This window comes from Coregonus lavaretus, assembly GCF_964263955.1.
Source record: "Coregonus lavaretus genome assembly, chromosome: 2".
NCBI classification, from domain to species: Eukaryota; Metazoa; Chordata; class Actinopteri; order Salmoniformes; family Salmonidae; genus Coregonus; species Coregonus lavaretus.
The window spans coordinates 48609312-48627039 of record NC_139989.1 but is presented as its reverse complement, the minus strand read 5'-3'; the positions used below and the strand labels follow the sequence as shown (position 1 = coordinate 48627039).

The following is a 17728-nucleotide window of genomic DNA, read 5'->3' as shown; positions in this document are numbered from 1 at the left end:
GATGAAAATGACTCTCATGTTTCTGTCTTCTCTGCAAATCTGTCACCACAACAAAAAGATCAGGGGAACGGGAGACCCATCTTAAATTCTCCCTCTGCACCTACTGTACCTTCAGAAAGTATTCACACCCCTTTACTTTTCCCACATTTTGTTGTGTTACAGCCTGAATAAAAATGTCTATTGACTCAGGGGTGTGAATACTTATGTAAATGAGATATTTCTGTATTTGCAAAAATGTACACTTTGTCATTATGGTGTATTTTGTATAGATGGGGGAGAAAAAAAATCTATTGAATCAATTTTGAATCCAGGTTGTAACACAACAACATGTGGAATAAGTCAAGGGGTATGAATACTTCCTGAAGGAACTGTATCTCCCTTGGCTCCAGTGTATATTGTGTGTAATATTGTGTTTAATGTATCTCTCACAGTCATCAATAAATAAATCCCCCCCTCCCCCAACACACACACACACACACTGATTGGTTGTATCGCTACACATCATCACTGCATTGGAAGAGCAGTGGTGGCCCCTCTTCATTACAGGTTGGCCCCTCCAGAGAACACTCCATTTCCCAGACTGCCTTGGTTGGACTAATCCCTAATGCTTCCAATCCATCCCTTGCTCCTATTTTTCTCTCTTCCTCCTCTTCCTCCAGCATCTCTCCATCCATACCATGTAATGTCCACCTCTAACCATCAGCTTGCATTAACCTCCTTTCTGTCTGTGTGTCCTACCTGTTTGACCCTGTAGGGGGCACCCTGTCCCGGCACGCCTCTCTGCCCACCCAGCGCCAGCAGCTCCTCTCCAGAGCCCCCCTCTCCTCCAGCCTGAGCTCAGCCCCCCAGATCGACGACTCCTACACACTGTACACCCCCAACAACCCCCACCTGGCCCTCCCCCACGCCAACGGCCTCAGCGCCAACCCAGGTATACACACACTCACACCCTTATACATGCACTCAGAGGAACGGACGCACATCGAAACAGGTATACGGTACTCAGCCCCCTAACCAGCCAGACAACTCCTCCACCACTGTGAACCGTGGTGAGGGCACAAGGACACCTATGTTCGCCCCTTCTAAACCCGTCTCATGCCCAGGCCCAGCCAATCCCCAGTGCTGCTCTGTGGACCATGGTACCCCCATGGCCCAACAGAGTGTTGTTATGTCTGATAGGTCGGCCTTCCAGCAACCTCTCTCAGGCTGGTTGTCCCCTGGAGGACATCTGGGTGCTCAGGAACTCACACACCGCGGGTAAGAGTCCCTCCACTGTCCCTCCACTGTTCCCCAATGACAATAGCTGGCTGTCTCTGCCCCCTGTCCCCACGCTCTACCTTTGTCATGTGCCAGCTTCAAACTGAGCTTCCCATAGCTCCTGCTGTTCTCCCTGCTGCCACAATATGGGACCACCACCAGGAAGCCCCTGTTCCAGTAACCAAAAAAAGTGACAATCTCGACATTCTACAGAACACTGCAAGCTTAATGGGTGCTCTGTGTACTCAGTGTCACTAGCTGTAGGAATTTTCCATTGTGGATGACCTTTCATCTGGACTGTAGTTGTAGTTTACCCCTGTAGTTCTGTAGTTCTGTACCCTTGGCTGTTGTTGCTCTATGCCTGCAGCTCCGCTCCGCTCCACTCCACCATGCAACCATCTCCCTTGGCTTTGTATGGCAGCAAAGGACTTCCTGCCCTGGCCTGTGCCCCCCCTTGATCTATGATGACTTGGCTGGCTCAGTGACACAGTCCACAGCCCCAACCTCTGCCATCCTCTGCCAGCTTCAGTTAGAATCGTGTGGATGTCTGTGTGACTGTGTTGACGTGAGGTCTGGAAGGACACAGAGGGGAGGTACCTCATTTTGCTGTCCAGCCACCACGGTTGTCTTTAACATCACCTCACTTCTCTCTCTCTTTCTCTTCTCCCTCTCTCCATCCTCCTCTCCTGTGGTCCTATCTAGCAGGTGACAGGAACAGTGTAGGGAGTACAGGCAGTGTGGGCAGCACCCGTAGTGCTGGGAGTGGACAGAGCACAGAGAGCAACAACAACACTGCCCCCAACGGACTACACCACCAGACCACTGCACTCCCAGACACAGCCAAGGTACTGGACCAATTATTATTTCAGGTTTGTTTATCCAGTCAACATATTGTTTATTCCTGTGCTCTCTGTAACTTGTCTTGCACTCTGTTTTGATGTGCAGCCAGCACCCTCTGCTGGTGACTCAGGGCAACCAGTCCTCAATAAACAGCCTGACCTGACTGCAGGTAGGAATACTAGCGCTTTCTCTCATTACTGTTGCATACCACAACATTTCTCCTGAAACTTCACCTTTCTAGTTTGATTTGTGCTTATTGTTAGAAAACCTCCTAAACACCATTCATCTAATTCTCCATTGTGTGTTTTCCTGTGTAGTGGTTCTGGGTGCTCCTCGGAGGCCGATGGTGAACATACAGAGACCAGGGGAGCAGCAGTTTGTCTCCCCACAGTTTATACGTCCTCAGCAGCTACTGGAGGGCAAGGTGAGACTCAGACACAGGACAGGACAGACAGAGGACATAAACAGGACAGACACAGGACAGGACAGTCTATTCTTTGTGTTTGTCACACATTACAACTCATGATTGTCTTTGTATGCTACAATGAAATAAATGTAGCTATTAAAAGAAAGGAGGACAGTGAATAGGCCAGTGATTGATGTCAATGTGATACTCAACCCCTCCCCTCTGTTGTGTAGGATGCAGAGGCCATCTACCAGTGGCTGAGTGACTTCCAGCTGGAGCAGTACACCGGGAACTTCATCACAGCCGGCTACGACGTCCCCACCATCAGCAGGATGACCCCAGAGGACCTGACGGCCATCGGCGTCACCAAGCCAGGCCACCGCAAGAAGATCTCTATCGAGATAGGAAACCTCAGCATCCCTGAGTGGCTGCCTGAATACATCCCGGTAAGGTCTTACTGTATGCCTGTGTCTGTCTGTCTGTCTGTCAGCTTTTGTGTGCAAGTCAGGTTTTACATTACTTTCATAAAGGTTTCAACTGTGTAGGTCTGACTGTGACTCTTCTCCCTCCCCCCTACTCCAGGCAGACCTGGGGGAGTGGCTGAGTACCATAGGCCTGCCTCAGTACCAAAGGAAGCTGTCAGAGAACGGCTATGACTCCATCAGCATCGTACGGGACCTGACCTGGGAGGACCTGCAGGAGATAGGCATCACCAAGCTGGGCCACCAGAAGAAGATGATGCTGGCCGTGAAGAAGCTGTGTGACATCCAGAGGGCCATCCTGGCTGCAGAATCTGGCCAGGGCACGTTGCGCCGCAAGCCCCCCGGAGCCCTTCACCTGGTCACCATCGAGCCCCCCGACAGCGCCTCCGACTGCCCCTCGCCCCACACCCCCAAGATGCTGACCTTCCAGGACAGCGAGCTGAGCGCTGAGCTGCAGACAGCCATGTCCAGCCACTACCAGGAGGGCCTGGCCATCAAGAGTGCCATGGGCATGTCTCGGAGCCAAGAGAGCATTGACGCCCGGTCCAGGGGCTCAGGGCGCTCCCAGGACCCCCCCACGGCCTCCATCACTCCCCATAGCCGCTCACAGGAGAGCCTAGGCAGCAGCAGCACCTCCACCAGCCTCAGTGCTGACAGCAGCCCTGCCAAGGAGAGGAACATTCCAGAGTGCTGGGACCAGAGGTCCATACTGCAGCAGCAGCTGCCCAAGCAGGTCCCCCTGGGGGCAGCCACCGTGTTCAAGTACCCAGCCATCCCAGCCAAGCCTAAAGGCCCTGGGTCTCACTCCCTAGGCTCCTCTCCCCAGGGCTCCCCAGCCCAGAGGGGCTTCAGCTACCTCCACTCCCACTGTGGCAGCACCGACCTGGGCCATGGCTCGCCCACCAAGCCCTTGGCACACACCTACCACGCCATGACCCTGGCCCCGCCTAAGAAGCGCAGCCAGAGCCTGACACGCTACGCCCTGTCAGACGGCGAACCAGACGAAGAGGATGACGACCTGGCTCCGCCCTCTGGCACCCTAGCGTCCTACGCCACCCTGACCCGCCGGCCTGGACGCAGCCAGCTGGCACGCATGCAGACCACATCCGAAAAGTACGGCACCGTGGGACGCAGCCAGTCCTTCGCCGTGCGCGCTCGTAAAAAGGGACCCCCTCCGGCCCCGCCCAAGAGACTGAGCTCGGTGAGCAGCAGCCCCAGCATGGGGTCCACTGAGAATGTGGCGCCCTCTCCTGGGGGGGTGGAGACAGACAGCCCAGGGAGCGTGAGGAGCATCGCAGCCTGTCTGGAGGCCTCCACTGAGGGGAAGAGCCTGCCTAGGCCCAGGCTGGACCTCCTCCAACCAGAGCCTCCCCTCCCCAGCCTCACCCCCTCAGGACTGGAGCCCAGAGAGGCCTCCGCAGGGGTGAGGAGGAGGGTGCAGAGTGAATGTGTTCCAGCCCAGACCGATATCCCAGACCATTACCCAGACACAGAGCGAGGGGTGAAGTCAGACACTGAGGAGGAGGAGCCTAAGGCACCGGGGTTGGATGGCTCCTCATCCCCTCACAATAGCTCCAGCGAGTGCATCCCCTTCGCCGAGGAGGGCAACCTCACCATCAAGCAGAGGCCCAAGGTGGGAGGGCCCAGGGCCGAGAGCACTGTGGAGATCGCGGCAGACAAGAACCGTCCCACCAAGACAGCCCTGGAGGTGCCTGAGTTTAACCTGAAGGAGTCAGACACTGTGAAGCGGAGACACAAGCCTAAAGACCATGCTGGCAGCTCTCCCACCAGTGACAGTGAGTGCCAGATAGGGTCAGACTCCAGTCCAGGCAGCAGGCCCCAGTCCCAGAGCTGTGAGGAGGTGAGTCTGGTCAGTCTGAGGATAAGTGAGGCCAGTCTGGACGGGCTGGAGAACCTAGCAGGGACAGGGACAGGGACAGGGACACCCCTCAAACCCCCCGTCTCCCCCAAGCCTCACAGCTCCCACGGACCCCCCGTCACCGCCCCCAAACCGTCCCGACACAGTCTGGCTGCTGCTACAGGTAATGTATTACACATGTAAGCTCCTTATTATATTGTCATTTTGTTTAGGCTTTTATCATACATTCTGAGTTTCTGCTTTTGCTTCCTGTCTAACAGCCATAGTGCCGCCCACTGTGACTGTCAACATGGTACAGAGTCTGGCCTTCTCAGCCCCACCATCACCCACACCCAGCCGGTGTCCCCCAGGGCCTCAGAGCCAGGCAGCTCAGACAGGCAAGCCCCAGGTCTGTGTGGTCGGCCCAGGCCCAGGGGTAGAGTCTGGCCCGGGGGTAGTGGTGGTGCAGCAGCAGAGGCTGGAGCAGACCAGCACCTCCCTGGAGGCAGCACTGAAGGCTGTGGAGCGAAAACTCACCGAGGAGGACAGCGCTGACGGGTAAGAGAACACGATAAACACCTCACCATTTCCAGTATGTACAGGCCATATACACTGTACTGTTTGTTATGTGAACTGAAGAAGCATTCATGCAACATTGTATCTGTCCCATTATGGCGTCTGTGAGAACATGGGCAGCTCCATTGAGGCCATCTCCATTTTGAAGTAGTTAATTGTCCTCTTCTACTACGTCTGAGTTGGTAAACAAACTGAAAAGGTGCATACTGTCACCATACTGCCACCTGGAGTGTGTTGTTTGAACAGGTATAAAACCAAGGTTGGCGATTTACTGGCACCTGCACTTATGGAATGTTTGCTCACGAGTATAATTCATTGGCTGATCCCTCCTGATGACCTGGATGGAATTATGTGATCCTTCCTTAACCCATAGTTGACTACTTCAAAATGGTGAAAGTCCTCAGTGGCGCTGCCCATGATAAAACAGGCTTTTGAGCACTAGAGTCCTCTATCTATCTCTATTACTAAACCCTGCTTCTTTTTCCACCTCTCCTGACAGTGGGGCTAACACAGTGAAGTCAGCGGGCAACATTCTGGATGACATTGGCAACATGTTTGATGACCTTGCTGACCAGCTGGATGCCATGCTGGACTAAGCCCACTATCCACCCCACTGACCAGCCCCCTGACCCTTGACCCTTGACCCTTCACCTCAGGAAGTACTAATGACCGTGAGAGGGAGGATGGAGCAGGTCACCCCAGCTCAGTGTTACCCCCAACCCCCACACCCCTAAAACTACAGACCAACCCCCACCACCAGACTAACAGAAAACATATGGGACTACATTGTAGGATGTGCCATGGAGTGGGATGGTTTTAATGAACAGTCATGCAAAAGTGTGGATCCATCTCCCTCCTCCCTCCTCCCTGCCTCCATGTTGCCACTTCCTCTCCTTTCAACACCAGCACTTAACTCTGCTCTACAGTGCTTTGCTATAAGTCACAACAACCCTGTTGGTTTCAACACAGGGCCTCTGACTGACTGACTGACTGTAGGGACATGAGGGGTGGACAACATACTGTACCAGTACACCATTGTATTGGATCGTTTCATATAACATGAGTTAAACTGTATTGTCCTTTTTATTCTACCCATCATCCTCCATTTCTTCATCTTGTTGGTGTGCCTTTCCTCCCCGCCTTTCTCAAACAGGATCCATCTCTGTGTGAAGTCATTGTTTGGCCACTGTAGCAGCAGAGAGAGAGAGACAATGGGGAGAAGTGGAATGTTTTTATACTGGCCTATAGAGAGGAACCATTCCTAGACAGAATATTACCATACAATACCATTTGTATTAGACGCTGTATCTGTCATTTGACCTTTGTATTTTGCTATGTCTGACCATTTCAATTTGACCTTGTTGATATTTTCAATACTCTTGTATTTTATCCATTTTATACCAAGTGATGTTGACCACAATGAAACTGTGTTTGTGTCTTCCGCAAGGCATGGTGCCAGTACGTTTGTACTGTTAAAACAGTCATTATTTAGTAATACAGAATGATTAGATGCTATGTTATTTCTGGTTTTATGAAGCTATGTAAAACATGTGCTCGATGATATTGTTTATACAAAAGGGAAGAAGACCTTTGCTTTTCAAAGCATATTTAGCGATCGTCACTGTCAACACTGTCAATATAAGGAGTTATAAGTGCTTTGTACAGCCGAGGGATGACATGCAAGATATCAATAATGTACACTATTTTTGGAGAAAGAAAAAAAACATTTAAATGTAGATTAGTCCAACTAGTATTTAAATTAGAGTATCTAAATATGTATATTGTATACTTATAGGTATATCTGGGAGCAGAATCATTTTCAACCAAAGTTCTTTGTATAGATTTTCCTTAAATATTTTCAAGATTTCCATAAAATATTTCCTTAAAATGCAGAACCATGGTTAAGGGATTCTGGTCTTCCTTATTGTAACATGAATGAAATGAAATAATTATCTACATGGTTATCAAAAACGGTATAATACTTTTTGCTCTGCCTCTGTACTGTACATTTTTGTGTCGTTTCAGTGTGAATGTGATCCCTGGCTGTAACCTGTCGTTCTCAGGAATGTCCCACCTGTTTCCGTTCAAGCTGCTCTCACATTAAACACGCACACATGGCTTTGTGTTATGGAAGGGGGTAACAGAGGTTTTGAAGAGGAGGTGAAGGAGAGCCTTGCGTGAATGTGAAAGATGTGTCTGTCTCAGACGGCACTGAGACCTGCTAGATGCACCTTATTTAAAATGGATCTGTAGATATCTGTTATACTGTCTTGAGTTATCAACATCTGTCCTTTTCCATCCAGCTGGATCTTCATTTGTTTACAGTTAACCATTAAATATTCAAGTCTGATCCTGTTGACTTCTCTCCTTTATTTCTGGATTTAAATATCTAGAAGTCCTTTAAGAGTGGGTGCATTTCATCTACGCCTTCATAGCACAGAAAGAGATTCTTAACACTTATGTTACTGTAATGTTAATTTAAATGGAGAGTCGTGAGACAACAATGGTGTGATCTACAATGTAATACAGTATAGAAATAAGAGCATACAATTCAATAGTCAAAATAGTGAATCTCATTCTCAATACTGAACATACACATAAAATCTAGTGAAGCGCAGACATATATTCATATTAGAGAAACAAATTATGTTTAAGTACATCTACATAAACGTGTAAAAATCTCAAAGCATTTTGCCAATGGCAATAAAAAAAACAAAACACAAACAGTATTACAATATACAGTGGTCATGGCAATGCTACAGTATGGACGTAAGATTTATTGAAGTTAAGTAAGACTGGTATGGATGGACACTGCACCAACATATCGTTCCCCAATGACTGACAGTGACTGTCAGAGTGGTCGTTCATCAGGTTTTTGGTCCCTAAAAGGTTTGTAGATAATAGAATCTACTGCCCACCCAGAGCTGATTAGTGAAGGTGCTGAAGGCAAAACTGGAGAAACATGAAAAAGTCTCCGCACACTTCCAGTCAGAAGCAAATTTCATTAATGTACCTGAGCTTTGGGTCAGTCGATCTTCATCAGAGCTCGACTCACCCAAAGCTCAGCTACATTAAATACATTTTGCTTCTGACTGGAAGTGTGCAGAGGCTTCCTATTTGGTCCCTAAAAGGTGAACGGTGATAGACTAGACAGGTAGCTGATTGTCAGGTATGTAAGTGACTGGTCCCATTCTCATTTAAGGCGAGAAAAGTATGGTAAAATGTGTTTGAATGACTGATTAACGTGTAGAGGAATGGCCATAAGAGAGACCTACTCCACTATATGTACAGGCACCAGGCTATGACCAGCAGGGACTTCCAGGGTCTTCTGGGCATACACACTCAGGTACACACACACAAATTGGTACGATGAACACACATACACAACCACCTCGACACGCAAAATGGAATACTTAAAAACTGATTTTCAAATCACAATACAAAGATTCTTATCTGATCTAGCTGTTTCCTTTCCAACATTGGCATATTCGTCTATATATTGTTAGTACATCATAGCATCTGGAATATAATACAAATCTGTGTGTATATATTTTACATACATATACCTGTATTCTCCCTCACCAATAGTTAAACTGCTGGTTTTAATGAGTCATAGAAAGCATGGGGCTTAGAACAACCCCTCTCTCTCTCCGTCCCTCTCTCTCCTTCACTGACCTCTATGTGAGTATCTACTGTATGTGGGTGTGTGTAGGGCGAAGTGCTCTATCTATAGGTTGCTGAACAGTTCATTTTTCTTGCTCCAGTCCATGGGCGGAGCCCTCTTGTTGGAGCGTTTCTGATGAGCACGCTCCTTGACCTGCTGCAGGGACAGGTTCAGACCCGGGATGGCGCCCATGATCACTGGCTCAGACCCCTGACCAACCAGGGAGGAGAGAGATGGGTTAAAAGGGAGTGGTAGAAGAAGAAGAGAGAGAATGCACTAGAGACAGAAGCCCCGTTTATACCTGGTTCTAAGCATGAGTCCTTTGTCCTGATCTTGTCCACATTCTGATTTTGCCAGCATATTTAGACAGGTGTGGACGATTAAAAGACACATTGTGATCTGATCTTCCTGACCACTTTGGGAGGTATTCAGACACGCATTGTGTCTTGATATCTTTCAAGTGTAGATGGATCTGTACAGTGAAACCATTTAAATCATCATTATCCCACCCTCTAAAATGATTGACAGGTGACGCCTTTGACTTATGTCATCAATGTGTCTTAAAATAAATAGATATTACTTTGAAAGAATATCTGTCAAATAATTTGCAAACGGAGGGACCAGGATATCTGGTCACAATGCAGACACAATTGACGGATAACAGACATAGACGCAACGGCTACAATTTGGGCACAATCAGAATGTGGTTAAGATTAGGACAAAGGACACATGTTAGCACCAGGTATAAACGAGGCTAGAGAGAGAATAAATATATATTTTTATATTGTAGTAGTCTATTTTACAAGAGCGTGCTCAACTACAGACTACTGCTATACATTACTGTGTCACTATGCATACACATTCAGATCATGAGACTTCAGCTGCTTTATAATGCTGCTTCAATGCTGCTTCATGTGTGTTTTCAGGGCGGGACTTACCTCTGTGGGTGGGGTTGTGAGTGAGGCGTTGGAGGAGGTGTTGCTTGGAGACGGGCTGTTTGACAGCTTAGAGTCCTGCTTCACCTCTTTGGCCAGTTTTCCATTTACATTCACCTGCAGTGGACACACAGATAGCACGCAACCTTCATGACCTCATGGAGCAAAACATCTAATCAAGCAACAAATCAAATCAAATACAAAGTAGCCAAAGTGGGGGTCAAGTTTGAGAGAGCTCTCCATGGAGAGTCTGGCTGCAATATTACATTTGCCCACAGGGAGGCAGACTTGCCTGTACCTGTGCCCCATACACAAACTGTCTGGCCATGCTGCTTGGGAAGTTGTATGGCATGTCTCTCTAGGCCAGTAGAGGCAGCAGCAGCAGTTTACCAGAGCCTGATTGGCTCAGAGCATTAGAGAAGACGCAATCCCCCTGTCCTGCCATGACAGTGCCTACCTCACCCAAACCTAACATAGCGGGCGTAAAATGACCCCACATCTGTTTTCCAGGGGAAACGGAAGTTAGGTTGAAAATACTGTATCCATGAAAACCCGGAAACATTCGCTTTCTGACGACCCCGCAGAGAGTGACCTCACCCTAATCTCTCTACAACCTCTCTCTTATCTCTCTCTCCCTTTCCCTCACCTCTCTACCCTGCCTCCCCTCTCTCTTAATCCAATGTTTTGACTGTTAGACTCAGGGGTTAAGATGATGGTCAATGACTGAGGACTAGGGTCTCACACTACTGACTGTCTTCTTTAGAGATAAAGTATATTAGCATAGTATTAACGTAGTGGAGTTAACCTAATGAAATCTTCTACTTCGGTTTGTTGCCAGTGGCCTGACTCTGGGTTTATCTGCCTGATTGGCAAGCCTCCAAATCACTGACCATATGTAGATTCTATCACAACACACAATCCCCAGTTAATACAGTAGGTTGCTATCCTATGGCCTCTCTCTCTCACACACACACACACACACACACACACACACACACACACACACACACACACACACACACACACACACACACACACACACACACACACACACACACACACACACACACACACACACACACACACACACACACACACACACACACACACACACACACACACACACAGTAGGTGTGGGCTGGCTTGTCCCCTTACTAAGGGATTATGCCCAAATACCTCAGAGGGATTAACATGGTGCTACTCAATTCTCCATGCCTGAACAGCACAGTGTGGCTTTCAGCTTCAGGTTATCCAACAATACCATGTAAACCCTCTACCAGGCTCTGAGCACACTATTGAGGGCTACACTAGCCCTGGTACTGTCTATCTTACAGACACCTGGACCTGGTTCTGTTCTGTCAGGGTAGACTGCTCTCCTGGCTCCCTGAGTTAAACTGGAAACAGACAGTATGTTCTATTCAGTCATGAGAGTGCTGGAAGGAGAGAGAGAACCAACACAAACACAAAGTAAATACACACACTCTACAGTCAAATAAAATAATACTAGTCCACTCCCTAGGAACGCTCAGCTGATAGAGTGCCAGTCAGTGCCAAAGCAGGAGCAGTGAGCCACAGTGTTTCATTTCTAGGGGCTGACCTGTCAGTGACCTCCACAAAAAAAAGACTAGTGTTTTGGGAAGTCCACTCTGTGGGAGTGCATTAGCGCCCCCCCTCACGTACCTCAGACCGCATCTCTGTCCCCAACTCTTTCTCTCTCTGTCTGTCTGTTTCTCTCTCTCTCAAATATTTGTTTTGTATGATATTGGGTCGATAAGGTATTTGGCATCCAGTCTTACCGTCTTCTCCATGTCTCCGTTGACGACAGGCTCAGGCAGAGATCCTGAAAGCATAAGAGAACACTGCTCAGTCATGGACTCTACACAAACTCACACTCCACATACCAGCTATTCACAACCATTCAACAACATCTATTCATGGTTATTCTCCAATCTTACAGTCAGTCCTAAATATCCTGTGACTGTCCCACCTCCGTCGTACACCAGAACAGAATGTCAGAGTGACTCATACCCCTGCTCCAGAGAACGGCTCCTATCCAGTTTGGGTTTCATCCCAGCGACACCTACTCTGTTACATAGCACAGGTATGTGCAGGTCATCCATTATTCAAACAGGGTTGATCTTCACAGAGATGTTCTCTGACCCTGGTTACCTGCCACGCATTATCACGTCCAAACAAGCTGCTGCATATGAAACCCACTACCCCAGTAGCCTTCCTGTATCAAATAGCCCTGGTAACAAACTCTCCCCTAACCCTGTCACAAGGGATATTATGGAATTATCTTCACTTGGCTAAGTCAACCATAGAAAGAGACAATACACTATATCTAAACCCGTGTGTCTATCTAAAACAAACAGATACAGTTGACTGATGAACAACTGACCCCTGGTCGGAGCTGGTGTAATACTAAGACGGACCCTTACCTTCCATGCTTCAGTTCCTCTCACACAGACAGACAGACAGACAGACAGACAGACAATCAGTGAGATAGTAACCTGTTATCATCTAAAGATAGCCTGACCCTGGTCTGCGTCCCCCTGAGCTGTTCTGAGACCTATCAGACCTGTGTCTAAGTACCTCTGTGCTCCTTGGGTCCCTCCTCACTGTTCTGAGACCTGTCGGAGCTGTCTCTATCTAAGTACCTCTGTGCTCCTTGGGTCCCTCCTCACTGTTCTGAGACCTGTCTCTATCTAAGTACCTCAGTGCTCCTTGGGTCCCTCCTCACAGTTGTGAGACCTGTCAGAGCTGTGTCTAAGTACCTCTGTGCTTCTTGGGTCCCTTCTCACTGTTTGCACACGGACAAGAGGCTCTTCAGTTCCAATACAGCTAACACTATAGGCTGAGAGGCCACTTGGAGCCAGTGCCTTGGAAACCAAACACAAGTGCTGGCCAGAGGGGTGGCGAGAGGGGAGTGTGGAGTGTGTGTCCATCCGTGAGTGTGTTTGTGTGTGTTTGCCCGCGTGTTCGCGCACACGTGTATGTGTGTGCGTGTGTGTGTGTGCGCACGCGTGCGTGCGCGTGTACGTGCTTGAGTGTGTACCAAAGTCACGTGAGCAGGTACCTCTGAGTGGGCAACAGGAGAGAGCAGTTACCTGGGCAACGCCTCAATGGAATTTTGCTCCTGTTGGGCATTTTTCAGTCAGGTTTAGAAGCCGATAGCAGAAACCAAAGGAAGTTAGATAGGGCTAAGACCTTCACTATACTTATTCAGAGGAGTGGACATAGCACGTCAATCATCAGTAAACTTTGAGGTGTAACCATGGCAATGGACAGCTGTCTATCCAACCAGTGTGGACTCCGACTACAAGAACATTCCTCCATGTAAAAGTGAGCAAATTCTTATCACAACAAAGCAACTACTGTATTTTTATTGGTGCACTAAAGAAGCATAAAACTCCCAGTTAGATCAAATAGCATGAAGGACACTAACTGACTTATATTGTCTACTTCTACCCACCTTCGTATTAATAGGGTTCACTCAGAGGCACAGACAGGGGCACAGACAGGGGCACAGACAGGGGCACAGACAGGGGCACAGACAGGTACCCTTTTTAATAAACAGTATCTTTGGCCTAATCAGGCAGCAGCGCTTCACTGTTGTTCATGGCAGAGCTTCAAGCAGAGGAAATATAAAGGCAGTCTGGGGCAGGGCGGTGTGTGGTGGGGGGGGGGGTTATGTGTGTTTGTAGCACACACACACTGACTAATATGCATGTCCCAGACACAGAGGGAACCGCTTTCCTCCACACCCATATGGTTGTCATAGCGTCGGCTGGGCTGGCATCACTGTTCTATGACATCAGAGTGGCACTCAGAGTAGCCAGCCAAGTGTTACCATGCGCCATCGCCCTGTTTCAACAAGTGTTACTTGGGCACAGCTGGCCTCCCAAGCCAAACGCAGCTTGACGTTTATTGTCATGAATCTTGCCCTGGAGGCAGAACCGAGCGATTCCCGCTAGATGGGCCAGCTACAAAGTCATTATTGGCTATATTGTAAAAATGTATGAAAGCAAAAATGTGCTTTTTGGTCTTATTTTAAGGTTAGGGTTAGCAGTGTGGTTAAGGTTATGGTTAAGGTTAGGTTTAAAATCTGTTAGGTTTAAAATCTGATTTTAAGACTTTGTGGCTGTGCCAGCTAGTGACTACCCTGGAGCTGCCTCCAGGGCAAAATTCATGACAATAAATGCCAACCTATATCCAGACTCTCCAGCACTGGAGTCAATTCACAGGCTGAGGCTCCCTCTAGGGGTTTTCAGAAGTACAACAGCCTTCCCTTTGTGAAGAGCTCAGTGGTAGTTAGGGGAAGTTGCCCCTAGACAGCTGGGGAAGTTTGCATTTAGCCGCTAATAGTGGTTAGCATTCAGGGAGGTTAAGCTGATTCTAGATATGTACCTAAGAGTTTGGATTTTGTACCTCGAGCAAACAACGTGAGGGGACAGGAAATGAGATGAGCTCAGTGTCTGTGTGTCTCTATGTCTGTGTTCCTTGGCAGAGAGAGAGAGGAGCAGAGGAGCCTGGCCAAGCAGTCAGACAGACCCTTAATCTGCTAGTGTTTACCAAGGACAGGGGGACGGGGGGGTTAGGGATCTGGCCTGAGAGAAAAACTTCTGGGGACTATAGACCTTGAAGGAGGCTGTTAAAGGAGAACTAAGTGGTTGAATCATTACGAGGTGATTGCAGAGGCAAAACGCTCCCTACACTGTGAGGCTGTCTCAGTTCTGATAATGATTCCCATGTCCGTCAGTGATAGTGTGAGTGAGGGGCTTCAGAGGTCTGTCCTCACACACACACAGTGAGGAACGTGCAGGCCGATAACGTCCAGTGTGTATGAATGCTTGGACATGTATGTCTACAGAAAGGATCACTAACTCAGCCAAACTGCATCAATAGAGTTCTGGCCCTTTCTTGTAGATGTTTCTGGTCTCACCTGTGATGTGTTCTGGGGTGGGAGCGACTCTGCACCTCCTGAAGAAGGCATCTGTGTCTGTGTCCACAACCAGTAGAGAGGTCTCCTCACCACCAGCCTTGATGGCTGCCACCACCTCCGAGTGCTGCTTCCCCTCCACTGCCATACCATTCACCTGGAGAGAGAGGGGGGGTGGGCAGAGAGAGAGACAGAGAGAGCGAAAGAGTGTAAGGAACTTCAAAACACACACAGACACAAGAATCATGTCTGCACAAATCAGCTCATGAAGCATTAACTCCTTAGTTGTATAAGTAGTGTAACTATGGTTTACCAAGTCAAAACGGTGAAGGTTGTCCAACAGCCTAAAACTACAGGTTTCCCTTTCACATCAGCATGATAGTTTGTTCAAGTAACTAACTATTTATGGGAAACTATTTCTTGCATATTTCCATTGTTCTCACAAAGAGGACGATAACCTGTTTATCAAACCAAGGACTCAGTTTTCAATATTATCAGTCTGTTGTCCAGCAGTTCCAAGAAAGGAAATCCTGTCTCCTCACACAAACACAAAATATGCTACTGCACACATACAGAAAGGAACTGAAGCTCTCCTAGGCGCTTGGGAAATTAGTGTTAAACCCTTCACTGTTGCATAACAATCTGTAGTACGTAGCCTGAATACAAAATGAAACATTGCTGAAGAGAACAGTGTTCTTGGATAGCAACAACTGCTAGTAGCTAGAGAGTGCTAACAACACCATCTCAGCCATAAGGCCATTGGCCCAGCATCTGTCAAAATGTCTTCTGTTCCCCAGACAGCTGAACATTCTGAGGAACTACTGCTGAGATAGTGTGTGTACTTTGTATGTGTGGGTTTTGTGACTTCTGAGTGTGTATTTTGTGTGTGTGTGTGTGTGCATGCATGTTTGTGTGTATGCATGCGTGCATGTGTGTGTATCTTTGTGTGTGTGCATGTGCGTGTATGTGTGTGTGCGTATGTGTGTATCTGTGTGGGTCATAGTGTGAACCTGCCTGTCTACTACAGTCCCAGGAAGGAGACCAAACAATACATGCTTGGGCAGTAACAATAGCTGTCCATTTAACACAAAGAATACAGTCCTCGGTGGGTGGTGGGTGTGTGTGGCTCGCTGGGGGCTGGAAACCTCTCTGTCTCAAGGACTCAACTCTCGTCTCTTTCCTCTCTCCTTTTCTATGGCAGCCTGACATGGCTGCTGGGCTCTAGCAGCAACTCATTTACACAACAGTGGCTAGAGTAGTGAGGGCAGCCAGGCAGCCATATACACCCGTGACAATACACACACACACACACACACACACTGCTCTACAGTACTGAGCACTGAGCAGGATAGACTGGGGTGGTGGAGTGCAGACAAGTCACCAGTGACAAAGCTGGATTATCCCTGTCTGAGCTAACTCCCAGTGACAGTTGTGTCCACCTCTACCATCCTATGAGATTAGGACCCCACACAGACTTTTACTACCACTCACATTCCTCCTCACTATACACTTCAACATGACTGAATTGTGCCAAGGCCATTAGAGACAAGTCCTGTAGTTTTAGAAAAGCTTGCATGACATACAGAAGTATTTTCATTAATACAAAATGATTCAATTTACTACTTACAGTAATAATATTACTGTGCATTGAATACTACTAACAATAGTAATATAATATTACTATACATGGAATACTACTAACAATAGTAATATACTATTACTATACATGGAATACTACTAACAATAGTAATATACTATTACTATACATGGAATACTACTAACAATAGTAATATACTATTACTATATATGGAATACTACTAACAATAGTAATATACTATTACTATACATGGAATACTACTAACAATAGTAATATACTATTACTATACATGGAATAATAATAATAATACAGTATGATGCCAGAGGTCAAAGGTGAGCTAGATAGTTACCTGTACTATCCTGTCCTTAGCCAGCAGGCCTGACCTCTGTGCAGGTGAGTCCTCGTCCACTGCTCTGATGTACTGGCCTGGTCTGGCCTTCTCACTGTGCAGGTTGAAGCCGTAGCCATTAGGCCCCTTCTTGATCACACACAGACGTGGCCTCAGCTCACTCTGCAAGTCCTGAGGAAGAGATGAAGTACAGTTAGTTGAATATCAGCCTTTAGGAGAATCTACTTTCTCCTTCCACTCTCCTGTTTTCCTGTGCTAAGACAATGAATCACATTAACAAAACGTACATGAAATGATTCACATGCACAAAAATACGATTTCTTTAACCATTAATACCTAATACATCCCAATATGGGGCGGCAGGTAGCCAAGCGGTATTGGACCAGTAACCAAAAAGCCGCTGGTTCGAATCCCCGAGCCAGTGAGCAAGGCAGTTAACCCCCCAACTACAACTGCTCCCCGGACTCCTATGACGAGGACGTCAATTAAGAGGGGTTGGGTTAAATGCAGAAGACACATTTCGGTTGAATGGATTCCGTTGTGCAACTGACTAGATATCCCTTTCCCTTTCCCTATGTCCGGTATGCTGATATGGTATGAAATGCAGTAATAGGCTACATTTAAGACCATGACTCTGACATTGATGATCAAATAAGACTAAAATTACACCAGAGGAAGGAAAGGAGTCTGACAGAATAGGAGGGTGTACAGAGCATGTGACTGGAGCTGTGTTAGTGTAGGGAGGACTGGGATGGGCTAGAGCCAGGAGGCATGGAGCCATTACCCCGGCCTAAGGAAGGGCCAGTTCCTGAGGGCCAGTCC

The 17728-nt window shown here is 47.8% G+C and overlaps 2 protein-coding genes across 3 annotated transcripts in view; one reads left to right on the top strand and one right to left on the bottom strand.

The window, feature by feature from the left end:
- Window positions 1–7769, top strand: part of caskin2 (CASK interacting protein 2) — an 80729-nt gene extending 72960 nt beyond the window's left edge. For both annotated transcript variants that reach the window (XM_084146576.1, XM_084146577.1), the window contains 8 exons: window positions 755–931; window positions 1960–2102; window positions 2203–2266; window positions 2415–2521; window positions 2737–2949; window positions 3086–5027; window positions 5125–5401; window positions 5919–7769. In XM_084146576.1, the coding sequence (XP_084002702.1) occupies window positions 755–931; window positions 1960–2102; window positions 2203–2266; window positions 2415–2521; window positions 2737–2949; window positions 3086–5027; window positions 5125–5401; window positions 5919–6015 (3020 nt within the window). In that variant the 3' untranslated portion in view covers window positions 6016–7769. The remainder of the gene's footprint in view (window positions 1–754; window positions 932–1959; window positions 2103–2202; window positions 2267–2414; window positions 2522–2736; window positions 2950–3085; window positions 5028–5124; window positions 5402–5918) is intronic.
- The window catches only part of LOC311104710 (Na(+)/H(+) exchange regulatory cofactor NHE-RF1-like), a 34126-nt gene continuing 24167 nt past the window's right edge, over window positions 7770–17728 (bottom strand). Inside the window, exons 2-6 of the mRNA XM_084146595.1 lie at window positions 16907–17077; window positions 14964–15117; window positions 11815–11858; window positions 10022–10135; window positions 7770–9293 (exon numbers count right to left, since the gene is read on the bottom strand). Coding sequence (XP_084002721.1) covers window positions 9147–9293; window positions 10022–10135; window positions 11815–11858; window positions 14964–15117; window positions 16907–17077 — 630 coding nt within the window. The 3' untranslated portion in view covers window positions 7770–9146. The remainder of the gene's footprint in view (window positions 9294–10021; window positions 10136–11814; window positions 11859–14963; window positions 15118–16906; window positions 17078–17728) is intronic.